Below are 16,273 nucleotides of genomic sequence, written 5' to 3' on the forward strand. Positions count from 1 at the left end.
GTTAATGAGATAGAATTATTGATTGACAGATATACTTCAGAGCAAGCAGAATTGGTTGCGAGAATGTACAAATGGCCAGCTTCTTTCGTTTAATGCTTTCCAGTTAAGACCATTCTGTTATTTGGAACTCTTGTAACACAAAAGTACATGCAGAAAGAAACACGATTTTGTTCTATTTGGTTGATTATCTTACTGGCCATCACTCTGCACATATGCTCTACTACTCTACTGGTGACCTAGTGTTAATAATGGTTTTACTCGACGATTCAATGCACAGTTGCACACTAAAACCAAGTAAATGGGATAGTTTCAGTTTGAAATTGCATCCTATATTCCTATTACATACAATCTATGGAACCATAATCCAATAGATAAACATCTCAATGTCAATGATTAAAGTTAATCAGGACTTCCAGATATTTTACCAAACAGTCTAGTATTTCAAATTATTTACCTGATACTTCTAATCGTGAGTCCGTAACTATCCGAAGTTTCCCTTCACTTTGGAAACCAACAACTGTTATATTCAGGAGAAATGCATGGCAATCTGCTGTGGCCTATCTTCCATATATGATAAAGAATGTATGTTACTGCAGCTGTAGGCAATTTTCTGTCTTCGATCAAATTCAAAATTAAGAATGTACATTATTACATACTTTTCTGATGAATAGAGTTTGCCTTTGCCGCCTTCTCCTGTTTTGCTTAGACCGTGTTTTCTAAGACCAATTATTCTGTTAGTTTTTACATTATAAAGGGAGATTATAGCTTAACCGGCTATCAAATATTCTTTACATAGCTTAACCGGCCTTTCCAATACTGAATTGATAAACAATGACAACCATTTCAAGTGGATTTTAAGATTGATTATTCTAGCTAAGTGACTAAAAAAATGCATAAACAGGTTTGACAGCTTCAAGTGGGATTTAATCAAATAAGAAACACTGGCAATGTGTTTGGACGGCTGCCTATTAAAATGAGTACGTATAGACCATTTCAGTTCGCAAAAAAGAAGAACTCTTCCTATATATAGCACTCATTACGTTTTGAATTTATCATACCATCACCTCTCGTTTCTTTGTTACCTTGCGATATTAGAGACTAGAGATCAAAATTTGAGTAAGATGACAAGTCACATTTTCATATTCAGTCTGCTGTTAGTTTGCGTTTGCTCTGTTGTGCAGGCTTTCGAACCCAGTCCTCTGCAAGATTTCTGTATAGCCGACCCTAGTAACTCAGGTAAGTCGAAGCATCTATCCATTTTTCCTACATACATAATTTAACTGAGCGAAGTATTATAATTTGGTATTTTATTTTGTAGTTTAGTTCCACAATGTGCATGTAAATGTAGTGCTCAAGTTTCTCAAGAATGTTACTTTTCGTGCAGCAATGGTAAATGGTCTAGCTTGCAAAGATCCCAAGATAGCTGAAGCTACTGATTTCTTCTTTACGGGATTACACATTATGGGGAACACTTCGAACAAGGTCGGGTCCAAGGTCACCCCAGCAAATGTAGCTCAGATACCCGGGCTCAACACTCTTGGAATATCCATAGCACGGATAGACTATGCGCCATGGGGTTTAAATCCACCACACACACACCCTCGAGCCTCAGAGATCCTGACAGTATTGGAAGGCACACTCTATGTTGGTTTCGTCACCTCCAACCCTGAAAACCGTTTAATTAGCAAAGTTCTTCAGAAGGGAGATGTATTTGTGTTCCCAATGGGACTTGTTCACTTCCAGCGCAATGTTGGATATGGTAATGCAGTTGCGCTTGCTGCACTGAGCAGTCAAAATCCTGGAGTCATTACCATAGCTAACGCAGTGTTTGGATCCAAGCAGGCTATTTCAAGTGATGTTCTAGCTAAGGCATTTCAAGTGGAAAAGAACACAGTCGACAGTCTCCAGGCACAATTCGTGCTTCCTAAGATGTGATCAAATTGAGTTGTAATCGTTGTGGGTTGTGGCATTTATTTTCTAGTTTTTGATTGTTCAGTAACAAAATTGTGTGTTTGTGTTATATTTTTTGTTTGGTGTTTGTGTTGTATTGATTCCTACGAAAAAGTGTTAATTCATTTTTCCTTTTCTACTGTCTATTGGAAGCAAATTGTTGCTGGACTGCTTGCTGTGTTTTATTTTTTCAAGTAGGATTTCAATTAGTGTGAACTGTGAAGTATATATAACGTCAAACAGCAAAACCGGTTATCTCCTTCTGGACATCTGTGAAAGTATACAAGCTATCCATGAACCCATGCTTAATTGCCCTTCTTGACTAGTGATGCTAGGTGCGCATTAAAGATGCCCACAATTGTATATGATCTTGTTCATAAAAAAGATTGTAACATTAAAGATAGGTAACTATTTTTAGAGAGTATATACCCTATTTGCACCAATCTAATTTAAAAATGTACATCTCTAATAACTTGTCTAATTTTATTAGTCCTAAATCTACCACCTACCTTAAAATCAAGAGTAAACTACCTTAAAAGATCATATGATTCAGAGAATTTAGTCATAGTCAATTTAAGTAATAATATATATTATAAAATAGTATCAGTCTAGAGTAGCTAATATAAAAGAAGCTCTCTTTCAAAACCATCTAGTGTCACGTCAATGGCTTCTGCTGTAAAAACATCCAGCTTCCTTCAATCCTCAAAACTTCAAAGCCAAGCTTTCCGTCTTCCTTCTTCAAAACCCATTGTTTCATTTAAGTCCTTAATACCAATGGCTTCTCTTAGTGTTAGTATTTCTGAAACATTCACCAAACTGAAACAACAAGGCAAAGTAAGCGTGTATTTTTGTTTTAGTGTATGTACATTTGATGTATTTAATGTGGATTTCTATAATGCTATAGGTCGCATTGATTCCATACATTACGGCTGGGGATCCTGATCTTTCAACAACAGCTGAAGCACTGAAAGTGCTAGACACTTGTGGTTCAGACATAATTGAATTGGGTGTACCATACTCTGATCCTTTGGCAGATGGCCCTGTTATCCAGGTTTGCTAGAGTGGCACATTTTGTTGTCCTTTATCGTATTATTTTCCGTCATTTGATTCTTAAGTGTTGTAGTTTGTCTATCGTCTTTTAGGCTGCCTCGGCTCGTGCTCTAGCTAAAGGGACCAACTTGGAATCGATTATTTCCATGCTGAAGGGGTAAGACTATCATATTTGTGTTCAGTATTTTCGAGATATATTTACGATTCAAACTGGTGTGCTATAGATTTCTAAAATATGGTTTTGGCTTTGATGCAACAGGTGCTCCCGGAAATATCCTGTCCTGTTTCATTGTTCACATATTACAATGTGATACTTAAGCGTGGTATTGGGAACTTTATGGCCATCTTAAATGATGCTGGTGTACAAGGTAAAGTTCAAGTCTTCCTGATTATATATGTCAGGTTAATGTTTGATGACAATTTTTCTCATCTAGTCTTTGATGTGTTATAACTTTCTCATGAGACGACGTTCTCTAATGCCCAGTCTCAATAGTGTAGAGTCTCTAATTCCTAACAGTTTTCTCTTACTTTTCTCTGTTCTGTCTGATTCTGTATTATAACTTCATTACGTCCAACTTTTGTCTCAGGCCTAGTAGTTCCAGATGTTCCTCTAGAGGAGACTGAAACCTTGAGAAAGGAAGCTGCTAAGAACGACATCGAGATGGTATGTTCTCCATCTTGTACCTCAATTTCTCCCTCTTTGTTTGGATTCCAGTTCTTGTTTAAAAAGAAATACGATCCCTTTGTCACATCTATACCTATATATGTTAATTACTTGACATTTGTATTCTTAGAGTACAATGTAGGAAGTTTTGGAGTTTGAACCTATTATGTCATGCATTGTATATTGCATAGAGGTAAAGACTGTAGCATTTACTACTCAATAAGGTGATTTAGTATCTTTGTTCGGCACAATCTTTTCTCAAACCTGTTTTGATAAATTACATATACAGTTATCTGTTACATTGACTTTTGCACAATGTTTCTCCAACAAATAATTTTGTTGCGCCAGGTACTGCTGACAACACCCACTACACCAACAGAACGAATGAAACCTATTGTTGAAGCTGCGGAAGGATTTGTGTACCTTGTAAGTTCTTATTGAATATTGTTTCGTCTGCCATTATTTTATTTCCAGTGTGGATTTATACTTCTGTTTAGATTTCCATCCAATTTGTTGGTCTTCAGGTCTTGATCCTCGTACACTTTGAGTTGGTAGACAAGCACTTCATGTCTATCTCCTTTTGTCAAATTCTATTGACTTTATTGACTAGTTATAGCAACATTAGCTTGGTATAGGATTAAAAGTACATACTTAATGGCGAATAAGGCTGTGATTGTGTATCTGAGGGAGAGATTGTCCCCCCGTTTGCCTAAGTTGATGGCTTCAGTCGTTGTCACAAAGGAGAACTAGTTTGAAAGTCTATAGAGTTGACTGGAAGACTACTGAGATAGTGGCTTGCTAATATGCTGTGCTTAAGTTTGTAACGGATTTCATGTTAACTTTTGGCCATTCAAATCCTCACTTCTCAGAATGGGGAATAATGGCCTCATAATGATTACTGCACCCTTGAGATATCTAGCTTAAGGCGCTGCATATAATGTGTCGTACGCCATATTCATCTATAACCATCGATTGTCTCAATAGTGAAAAGAAGAAGAAGAAAATTTAACCAGTGTTTTTCTCATTGCATGGACTTTTCTGACCAATTTCATCCTTCTTCAGCATCAGATTGGTTCTCTTCTCAGCATTCTTCTAATTTATTTATTTGATAATATTTTCCCTGGTACATCATCTCAAGCTAATTTATTTTAAAATTTAACAATATCAAGTTTATAACCATAAGATTGTATTTCTGCGTTTTGATGTTGTTTAGGTCAGAGAATTACTTGAATATATGGTTCTAATCACCGGTTTATCTTGAACAGGTGAGCTCAGTTGGTGTTACTGGTGCTCGAGCATCTGTAAGCTCAAGGGTCCAATCACTTCTTCAAGAAATTAAGGAGGTTTGTCCTAAACTTTACCCTTCCTTTCTCGAAAATCAGACAACTTGTATTTAATCTTGTTTAGCAGTGTACCCAAGAGGCCAAGACTTGTGCTACTTAGAAATTTCTATGACTTGTTTTGCGTTATAGATAGTGCCTGACACCAACAACCTTAATAGTTTAGTTAACCTAGCTATTAGGAGAGGATAGTTGATGTTCCCTATCTATCCCTTTGGGTAGGTCATTGACTGAATTTTCCATACTAGTGTTATGTGTACCTATAGCTAAGTGCTAATACCAGATAAAGTGGAGGTCATTTTCTTCCTTAATGTGTATTACTCAATCGCTTTATCAGGTGACAACTAAACCAGTAGCTGTTGGCTTCGCATATCGAATCCAGAGCAAGTACAACAGGTAAATTAGTATGTGTAGCATTGATGCCATTTTTATGGGCAATCACTGATTGATTAATCAGGTATTCACCATTTCAATTGTAAACTTGTGTGTTACAGATAGCGGGATGGGGAGCAGACGGTGTCATTGTTGGTAGTGCCATGGTAAAGCTACTAGGAGAAGCAAAATCTCCGAAGAGGGCTTGAAAGAACTAGAAGCCTTCACCAAGTCCCTGAAGTTCGCTCTCCCTTGACAACAACTTTCTGTAAACATCATGATGTGGCTTGTCACTTTCATGACATCGCATACCAATTATGACTGGAAAATAGCTAGAGTGAGATTTTGTTGCGTAGAAGGAAATGCTTATTTCTGGCTGAATAATAATGCAAATTTGCTTCAGTCTATTCTCAAATATGAGTGAATCTAATTCTGGAAGAAATAGATACTGTGACCTGAGTTATGAAATCAATTTAGGCCGTTTGGATGCTGTTACTGCTGGTACCACACATATATGACTTATAAGCAACTTGGTGGTGAGAATCTTGTTTTTATGTCGTGCTACAAGGATATCAGAATATGAATTCTCATTGAAGTTATCCATTTTCTTACACAGACGAATCAGTTTTGTTATAATTTCAATCAAGCTCTGTTGCTTTTGAACTTTTCTCTTTTCCCTCTTCATTTCCATGATAAGTCCACAAGAATTGTTCATCTCACTACATCAGTACATCTCTTCCTCTGTCTTCCCTCTGGTATTTGTTTATTGCTACGTTTGTTTTTCTTGCTCTGTGAGTATTAGTAACAGCTACAAGTTTTAATTGAATCTCTTAACATCACACTATCACAGTATATGATAAAAAAAACTGTCTTTCTTATTCCGGTGAAAAACTGAAAAATATGAAAAAAAACATAAAATAAATGGGAACACCATTGGTAAGCATAGATTTTCTGAAAGAATGTGCCGTAGGATTACAAATAGCAACTCAACAAGCCAAGGGAAGAAAATTGAAATTCCACGTAATAATATGGAAATCTTCCTCCTGGATCATATGGAACAATACGGTAATAGTTTTGAACTCTGAACCATCCAATAAAGTGATTTTTTGCCATCTCACTGTTTGTTCCACTAACAAAATGTCTCGTGGTTGGGACTTGTCAAATGGTTGATCTCTTTACTATAATCAGTCCTGAAGCCCGGCTTACACAGACAACCAAAGGCCTCCCCTTTATATATATCCGTGCTCTATGCTGGGGAACGTGGAGTATCCCTTAGAAACTAAATCTTCACCAGAAAGATGATCAGGGATATCGTCCATTCGAAATTTATGGGATCTGCCACCGATTTCAATCCGACTGAGTCCCGGTGATTTTGTCGCTCCACGGCTTTTCATGAGGCCCCTCACATACTCAACTTGCTTCCATTTCCGTGCCTTAGCATAAATACTCGCAAGGAGGACATAGTTTCCTGCATTTTCAGGCTCAATCTCTAGTAAATGCTTTGCTGCTATCTCACCTATCTCAACATTATGGTGTACTCTACAAGCACTCAACAAAGCACCCCATACACCTGCATTGGGTTCGACAGGAGGCATGACTTCAACAATGGTTCTGTAGGCATCAGCAATTAAGCCCTGCACTCCACCCAGTAGATCAACCATGCACATGTAGTGATCAGCAGTTGGAAGAATAGAGTATTCCTTTTGCATCACATCAAAGTATCGGCACCCTTCATTTACAAGACCTGCATGACTACAAGCAGATAAGACTATAACGAAACAAATGTTATCAGGTCTCACCCCATCTTCTCGGCTGAGAAAATATCTCCAAAGCTTCTACTCCACGACCGTGCATACCAAACCCAGCTATCATTGTGCTATAGCAAACAATATCTTTATCCTTCCACTGCTTGAACAACTCATACGCTTCATCTGGTTCTCCACATTTGGCATGCATATCAATAAGAGCAGTTACAGTATGAGTGTTCAATAGCTCTTTACCACGACTATAAATATATTCCTTAATCCAGCGCGCTAACTCAACCGACCCCAAATGAGTACAGGCCGAAACCACACTGGAAACAGTGGACTCGTTTGGCTTTGTTTCTCCTCCAATCTTTAACATGAGTTTAAAAAGATCCACAGCTTCAACATAAAGCCCTGCCTGACAATATGCAGATATCATTGCAGTCCACGAAACCACATCCATTCTAAACATCCCATCAAAAACCCTCCGTGCAGCTTCAATATCACCGCATTTAGCATAACCAGTAATCATAGCTGTACAAACAACAGCATTCATATCCAACTCGCAGCAATCTTCCAAAAGCTCATCAAAAAGCTTTTGCGCGTCATCCATCCGACCCACATTCGCATAACCACTAATCATAGCCTCCCACGTAAAGTCATTCCTATTCGGCATCCGCTTAAAAAAACTCTTAGCAGCTTCCATATTTCCATCCTTAACAAACCCACTAATCAAAGTATTCCACGCTTGAACATCCCTCACAGACATTCTATCAAACACTCTTTCAGCCTCTTCCATTAACCCACACTTGCCATAAAAATCAATCAACTTAGTCTGAACTCTCACATCCTCATAACACCCATACTTCATTACATGACCATGAACCTGCATTCCTTCTTCCACTGCCTTCACACCCACACCTACACACGCCTTTAACACCGACGCCAACGCAAAACCAATAGCTAAATCTTTCCCTATATCCCCACACCTATGCATCCTCTCATACATTGTTATCGCTTCGCGACAACTAGACTCATTTTCCAAATTCTGTACACACCCTCTAATCATAGCATTCCATAAATACACATTAGGTTTTTTAATACTTTGAGCTATAACCTTAGCATGTTGTAATTCACCAAAATTTGTTAACTCACGTAAAAGTTTTGTAACAACATAATTATTTTGAGACTGGCCATTTACTATTACGTGTCCATGGATTGTTTTTAATTGTAAAACATTTTTACATTTTTTAATTAATTCAACTACTCGTTCTTCTTCTAAACGTTCCCACTTTTGAAATCTCATGATATTAATATGGTTAGTCTTCCACGGTTGAAATGTTTATCGTTATTAAAACAAGTTGGGTTAAGTTTTAATCAATTGAAACAAGTTCATGGACAAGTTGTAATAAATGGGTTTACTTCTCCTGGAAACGGGTCTATTATAGGAAAATTAGTCCAAGAATATTTTTCTGTTTATAATGGTAGTGATTATGCACGTCTTGTTTTTAAATATAGTGATTATAATAAAGATGTGTTTGTTTGGAATGTTATGATACGGTGTATGCCGTGTGGCGAAGCGTTACGGCTTTTCGCGGACGGAATTGCCGGTGGGGATTTGGTATTCGATAGATTGAGTTATGTGTATGTTATTGGCGCTTGTGCGCGGTCGAGGACGGCGTTATGGGAAGGGAAGGAAGTGCATTGTAGGGTTTTGAAGATTGGATTGGGGTATGATGTTGTTGTTGGGACTACTTGTATACATTTTTATGGTAGTCATGGGGATTGTGGTTCGGCGAGGAAAATGTTTGATGAAATGGGTGATAGAAGAACTAGTGCTACTTGGAATGCTATGATATCTGGGTATTGTTCACAGAAAAAAGGAAGTGAGTATTTTGCACATGCGGCGTTAAAGTTGTTCTGTGGAATGTTGCGTTGTGGAAATAATGGTGTGAATCCAAATGACACTACTATGGTTAGTGTGTTATCTGCGTGTGCTCGTATTGGGGACTTGGTGACTGGGAGTTGCGTTCATGGGCGTATAGAGAAAATAGTTTATGTGCCGCATGACGTATATATTGGAACTTGTTTGGTGGATATGTATTCTAAATGTGGGTGTCTGAAAAGTGCATTGGTTGTGTTTAATAGGATGAAGATGAAAAACATACTGACCTGGACATCAATGATTTCGGGGCTAGCTCTTCATGGGCAAGGGAAATCGGTTTTGAATATACTGGAAGCAATGCAGGTGACAAATATTAGGCCAAATGCAGTCACTTTTACAAGTTTATTGTTCGCGTGTGGTCACGCAGGGCTTGTCAATGAAGGCCTTGTGTTATTCTATAGCATGGGTAGTAGGTTTGGTGTAACACCAAATATTCAACATTATGGATGCATTGTTGATCTACTTGGTAGAGCGGGGAGGTTACAAGAAGCATATAACTTCGTAATTGAAATGCCACTTCAACCAGATAAAATCCTGTGGAGAAGTCTGTTAGCTGCGTGCAAGATTCATGGAAACTCTACCATGGGCGAAAAGGTGGGGAAACATCTCCTCCAGTTGCAAGAAGAAAGTGGAACGGTTGACACTGTATCTAGGTGCGAAGACTTTATAGCTCTATCTAATGTGTATGCATCCACTGGAAGGTGGAAAGATTTGGAAATGGTGCGAGAGAAGATGAAAGATAAGTGTATACAGGCTGAACCGGGTTATAGTTCAGTTCAATTGGTGTAGTCATGAATTGTAACTTACAAAAACAGGAGATCTGCCAATCACTGAAAGTCTGAAACCGTAGTTCCATTTTGCTTCTTACTGGAATATAGACACGTGCATTGATGTTGTGGAATCTAGCTTTGCAAGGAAAATCATAGGACAAACAATTGAAAGGATCCAAAATGCGGAGAAGAAATGGCAACCCCCAAAACTAACTCAACCAAATTGTAATGAAACATAATCGAACCCCTACCAGAGGAAGTTGAGCTCCTTCCAAAATATTGTCAGAGCTGAACTTGTAAAAAGATTGGCCACCTGAAAGGCCGTAACAACTTCACAAGCTATAAGGCCTGTAAAATACAGACTTCATTAGTAATAGAGAATGACCAGGGGATTCAGATTGCTCAAGTAAACTAAGGCAATTACACTCGCCTTCAACACCAATTTACCACTGTCCAACTTTGCTTTAGGGAAGACAAACTGATGACCTCTGGGTGCGAGTCAACAAAGAGACTAAAAGATATGGAAAGCAGTCGAAGCGTTGAGGTCCAGCACGAACCACAATGAAAGGGTCCGGAATCCCAGTTCTTCGAAGTTTCTCTTAACGAGTACAGGCCATACCATTCACAATTAAAATTGTAGAAACCAATAAACACATATAATTAAAATTCCATACAAAAAAGACTAAATAAACCAACGAGCAAGACAAAAACTGAAGACCAGAAGTTGTTCTTCTCAGTAAGGGCAAAGGAACATAATCTTATATCAACAAGTATGCATTCCACTTAAGTACCATTTCTGTCTCATATATCTGACTCTTGAATAAAAAGCTAAAACAAATTGTTATACTGTCAACAAGTTAAAAGTACAAGTCTTCTGAATGAAAAACATAAATACTGTCTTCCATAATTATCTCACTTGCTCAAGGGTGTCTCTGTGTGTGCAATAGAAATCCCAGAAGGGTTGAGTCCTTGGTTATGAACTACAATGATGGGTGAACGCGGATGCCAGGTTATTTGCAGGTATTCCTCGCCATATGACATCCAGTGAAGAAAATATCATCGGCTTTGTAAATCTTCAGCAGCAGAAAATACCGTTTTACTTTGCTGCCAAGAAACACATCCGCAGTCAGAAACATATAATACCTAATTGCATACAAGATCAATTAGAAACCAAGTACATCGAGCAAAAACTCAAAAATATTTGCAATACCGAGCTTATAGAGTCCACAATGAAATCCTGTAAGGCTCAAATATAAAGAGAGGATATGAGAAGTAACATTGTGTCTTACTATATTCTATATTAGTTCACTCCAAGAAAAAAGTCACGGCAAACAAAAAACCTGATTCCAAACAACAGAAAACCTAGAAGAGCTGGAAACTGCTTTGAACACTCTACTTACAGAAGTTCTAGATGAATCTACAAATTAATCCCTTCTTGAAATACCTCTCAAGGCAATAGAAATTTTTTCAAGTTTCTTCAAATCATCTTTACCAAAAACATAAAGTCTATCTAGCATATCTCTAGTTCCCAACCTTTTTTGTTCCTTTGGCTTGGCAACAGACAGGTTTCTAAATTATCCAATCCTGCGAGAAGAGAGTTGCTCAAAATAATAGGCCTTATATTCTTCCATCATTCAATCCTGACATGTTCTGCTACTCCAGTGGTTTCAGATCATTTTGTGTACCCTTACGCTTACATGCCTTCCGCAAATTATTTAATAGAAAAACTGAAAGACGAACAGAAAATTCAAAAGTTGGCTTCAAGCGCTTTCCCCCCTGATCCGTGCAAAAACTTTTCATACAGATAAAAGTCATTTCATTTTATTAATATCTCAAGTGTTACAGTAAGTTACAAGATGTGGGTCACGTAGCAACATGCTAGTTGACCTTCGAATGAACCCTTATCCCCTATTACACCCTCATTGCATTACATGGCATTTACACATAAATTTTGGGTGGATCACCCACAATTCCCGATTACACCCTCATTGCATTACAAGAGTATCTCATTTACAAATAAAATCTGGGTAGACCGTTTCCCCTTACAGCAAGGACTAGCACATGCTCAATTATGTAGCTCCTCATTGATCCCCGCCATTACAATGTGGGTCTCCTTTTCTAATTGCAAAAACAACCTTGTATACATTTCCTTCCACAAAATCCATATAGACGCTCTTGGGAGATACTCCGCAAGCCATGTTGCCTTGCTAGAAAGTAATTTAGTGGACTTTTCCCAAGGTCATGATATGAAATTTCCACATAATAAGAAAATTCCACAATACATCTCAACAAACATCAAAGTTAGAAAAGGAAAAAAGACGCGGCACTAAAAATATACCAAGAAAACATGATACCACTAACCCAAAGTAAAAGTTACTGACGTGGATGAAAAGAAGAAAACATAGATGAACATTTAAATGAAATACTGAAGTCTTCTTTAAAGGGTACATCAAAGATCTGATGTAAACTGAATGTTTATTTATTTAAAATGAAATGAAATGAGATTTCTTTTCTTTTTTAAAAAAAAAAGAAAGAGAAGAAAGAAAAAATTATTTAACTTCATTTTATGCAGTTAACAGCTTTTTCCCAAGGGAAAAGGGTGTGAAGTGTGAATTGTTCCTAACAATAAAAAATAAATAGCACAAATTTGAATTGGCAAATAGACAATAAAAAAAAACATACTAATCCTATCATCACCAAAATGTTAAGGATGACAAAAATAATATACTTAAACGCAACCACAAGAGCTATCACATTCAGTTAGTCAAAAACTTTGTACTCATGTTGAACGCCCTTGACAACTTCCAGTCTTTCAGCTATGTCAAAAACCAAGAAGTGGTGTTACTCCCATTTCTTAATACCAAGGCACTTCCAAATTTCAATTAGAGAAATATAATATTCCAACTACTCTGTTGGTGAACAAATGGATATTTATATGCATGTAGATGTTAATCAGTCCAAAATTTAAATCTACTTATTAACCTGTCAACAACATTACTTATTTTCAAAAGTCCACCCAGCTGTAGTTTATAAATAGAAGAAAAGAAATATTATGGTAGAAAAGAAGGAACTTTACATAGACATATGCCAATAGTTGAGACACAGTATAGTCACTACCCTTTTTTTAAAGTATTCTATTATCATCATACTAATTACTCTACGGTTCATATGACTGGGAAAGGCACTAGAAAATCCAAAGTCCAAACAGAAAGAACTATTAGATATTACTATCATATATTCAGGTATATTTTACTAGTTCAAAACTCTTCATATACTAAACTTTCTGTGCTATTGCCTATCTCTATACTACTAGAGAAATATAAAATATAAATAAAGAAACAGATGACACCAGATATAATCAAATTAAAATGCAAAACTTACTTTTTTATATTGAGAAGGAAACCACGCTCCTTCACATGAAGCCTCAGCACTTCTGCCGCTATTGTATTCTGTGTTCCATAAAGGATTCAGCTACTCGGAGGGTAGCCTTCGCCTCTTCGAGACATCCCTTCCCCTAGCACGATAATCCTCTTCATAGGATACACGTGATTTACTGTAAGCCCTAGAAGACCTTCCTCTGTCCCAGTCTTCATCATACTCTGGCTCACGGTCTTTGTATTTATTATGACCCATATCATCGTATTCTGGTCCACGGTCTTTATATCTATGATCCACGTGTCTGTCTCTGTCCTCTCTGTATCGCTCCCTGTCACGATCACGATCAATTCCTTTCTCGGTGGCTGTCTTTTTCCCTGGTCCTTTCCCTATCTCTACTCAATTCTCTGTCATCGCGAGGCCTCCTTTCCACATATTCATTATTGTAACCATCTTCATCTCTTGGTATGTCCCTATCCGCTCCGGATCTCTCTCATCCCGGTACTTTCTATCAGAAGAACCAGACCAATCCCGTTCAGAAACCCTATCTTTGTCTTTTAATGCATTACGGCGTCCGCCTCTATCAGGACCTCCATCCCCATACTGGTGATCTGAAGCTGCATCCTCATAGCTAGACTCTGCTGCTCTTCCAGCTGGGTCCTCACCAGCCCAGCCAGCTGCACTTGGGTCGGACCACATGTTCATGCCTTGTCTATCCATACCAGTTGCGGGCATCATTCCCATTCCATTTGCAGGCATACCTCTTCCAAAGAAAGAAGGATTGACATGAGGAGCAACACCAGATAAACCAACACCACCAACGGGAGGAAACGATTGCATCATTCCTGGATAAGGAGTCGGGCCAGTAGGGAAACCTCCATAGCCCCCCATTTGCCCCATCTGTGAACCATAAGCCGGATCAAATCCCTGGCCCATCATTGACTGAGGATGCATCATCTGTGGGTTAGGTTGCATTCCTTGCCCAAATCCATTGCCACCACCATTGCCCATTATCCCCTCCCACCTTGTCCAAATCCATTACCACCCATCCTATTTCTCATTGGCCCAACTTGCCCTCTACCTCTTCCCCAGTTGCCCCTCCCATAACCTCTACCTCCAGCATCCCCACCTCGAAAACCCCCACCTGTTTGCATGTTGTTGCCCCCACCTCTACCTCCACCATCATTCCCTCCCATCCTCCCTGGAGGAAGATTCGACTGAGCCATAGCCTGATTCTTATTCACCTGAGCTTCACCCATTCTCCTAATACTATACGGCGAAGAAGCATAAGCCACAACACATGGCTTTCCATTAAACAAATGCCCATTCATCCCATCCTTACAAGCCGTAGCCGCAGCAGGATCATAAAACTCAACCTGACAATACCCTTTCGACTTCCCACTAGCCTTCTCCTCAAAAAACTTCACTTCTCTCACATTCCCATACCTACATACCTCTCCCTCTATATCAGCGTCCGTCGTCCACCAAAGTAAATCCCCTACAAAAAGCATAGTACTCCCACCACCACCCCCAACCCCACCATTATTCCCACCACCACCACCATTATTCCCAGCTCCATAACCTCCCCCAGCACCACCAACACCAACACCAACACCACCATTCCCAGGACCATAACCGCCTCCTCCTTGTCTAGCAAAACCCTCATTATTCCCAACAGCCCCACCATTCATCTGCTGCCTCATGACCCCCTGCGACCGATTATCCACCATCTCAGTTTCCTTCTCAACCAATCTACCAGATGACTGACCCAACTCAATCCTCAAATCACCACCACCAGCTGCTCCTTTCGACACAGACTCATTACCACTAAACCCTACACCTACACCACCCTTCTCTTGAATCTCTTGTTCTCCAACTACATCAACATTCATAGACACTGTTGGGTGGTCAGTTTCTACTTTCTTCTCCTCTTCTTCTTCATCAGCATCCTCATTTCTAGTCATAGTTTGATTATTAGTATTATGATTATGAAAAGTTTCTCCAATATTAACATCATTATATAGATCCTCATAATCTTCTTCCTCTTCATCTACCATAACAAACCCACCGTCATCTGCTACTGCAGATATTGCCTCGTTTCTATGAAACTGTTCTCCCCCGTCTCCTTCTTCCATGTTAATTTTTTCTCTCTCTAACAATTTGTTTCTAGGGTTTGTTTTTTTATTACAAATTTTACCCACGCCTTTGAATTTTAAGTTTTCACTGTTATCTTTCGAAATTTTGGTTTCTCTAATGTCGGTATGATATTTTCATTTGATTCTTTTGGAATTTCGCATATTCGTTTCTAGAGATGTGAAGAAAATTAATATTAAATGCATCATTATATATCCATTTGAATTCTGCTTTAAAGATGAGCTACTGAATTACCTATCCTGCGATTAGTTAGAAGTTCTTTTCGATTTCTTGTGTAAAGATGAGCTAGTGAATAATTCAAGTACAGAGAAAGAGAGTATTTGAATCCGTTAATAATCTGTATCATCACTTTATTAGCTTTGTAATAAGTAGTCATTACAAAAATTCTATCTAAAGGACCCTGAAAACCATATGTTTCAATAACTAGCTTCAGCATACAAATAATTATATCAACATCCTCCTCCTCTTAATCTACGTTTGTTTTTCTGAGCCTCTGAATACTGAATGTTGGATGCTAAATGGCCAATCCTCTTAATACTAAATGATGATTGCTGAATTCTGAAAAATATGTTTGTTTTATGTTAGAATAACCTGGCTCTGAATGCTGAATATAAATCATTCGGACAATTTTACTCATGCTATCTATTTTAAACACCAACTTGATTTCTTGTAAAACAAAATATATATTATATTTGAAGAGGGGAGATAGATTATCGAAGAAAAGAAATGATAAATAAATTTATTTAAAATATGCTTTCACAAATATATTTTAACGGTTTATTTTCATATTTTGTTACTTTCATAAAATATATATATGTAATTCTATTTTTAACAAAATAGATATCATTCACCCAAAAAAATGAAAAAACCTGTGACACCAACATCAAATTTTGAAGAATCTATTTTGA

General features: G+C 38.1%; 2 protein-coding genes and 3 pseudogenes across 3 annotated transcripts; 3 read left to right on the forward strand and 2 right to left on the reverse strand.

Annotated features, from left to right (window-relative positions):
- The first annotated feature begins 1,046 nt into the window (after nt 1–1,046).
- Nucleotides 1,047–2,096, forward strand: LOC147499920 (putative germin-like protein 2-1). The gene is made up of 2 exons (XM_086561675.1): nt 1,047–1,236; nt 1,385–2,096. Exons 1-2 carry the CDS (start codon nt 1,122–1,124, stop codon nt 1,933–1,935), a joined length of 666 nt encoding a protein of 221 aa, XP_086417801.1. The 5' UTR covers nt 1,047–1,121; the 3' UTR covers nt 1,936–2,096.
- A 517-nt stretch (nt 2,097–2,613) lies between these two features.
- On the forward strand, nt 2,614–6,039 carry LOC147499921 (tryptophan synthase alpha chain-like; annotated as a pseudogene).
- Nucleotides 6,040–6,605: 566 nt separating this feature from the next.
- LOC147499922 (pentatricopeptide repeat-containing protein At1g08070, chloroplastic-like) lies at nt 6,606–8,130 on the reverse strand. Its single transcript, XM_086563567.1, has 2 exons — nt 7,233–8,130; nt 6,606–7,120 (listed from the first exon to the last, which is right to left on the reverse strand). The coding sequence occupies exons 1-2, from the start codon at nt 8,128–8,130 to the stop codon at nt 6,606–6,608; spliced, it is 1,413 nt and encodes a 470-aa protein (XP_086419693.1).
- A 306-nt stretch (nt 8,131–8,436) lies between these two features.
- Nucleotides 8,437–10,288, forward strand: LOC147499923 (pentatricopeptide repeat-containing protein At3g18970 pseudogene; annotated as a pseudogene).
- A 285-nt stretch (nt 10,289–10,573) lies between these two features.
- On the reverse strand, nt 10,574–15,406 carry LOC147499924 (uncharacterized; annotated as a pseudogene). Its single transcript, XR_015196130.1, has 2 exons — nt 13,218–15,406; nt 10,574–10,940 (listed from the first exon to the last, which is right to left on the reverse strand). The product of XR_015196130.1 is annotated as an uncharacterized LOC147499924 (transcript).
- Nucleotides 15,407–16,273: the final 867 nt, after the last annotated feature.

The sequence above is a fragment of the Coptis chinensis genome, chromosome 5 (assembly GCF_015680905.1).
Source record: "Coptis chinensis isolate HL-2020 chromosome 5, ASM1568090v1, whole genome shotgun sequence".
NCBI classification, from domain to species: domain Eukaryota; kingdom Viridiplantae; phylum Streptophyta; class Magnoliopsida; order Ranunculales; family Ranunculaceae; genus Coptis; species Coptis chinensis.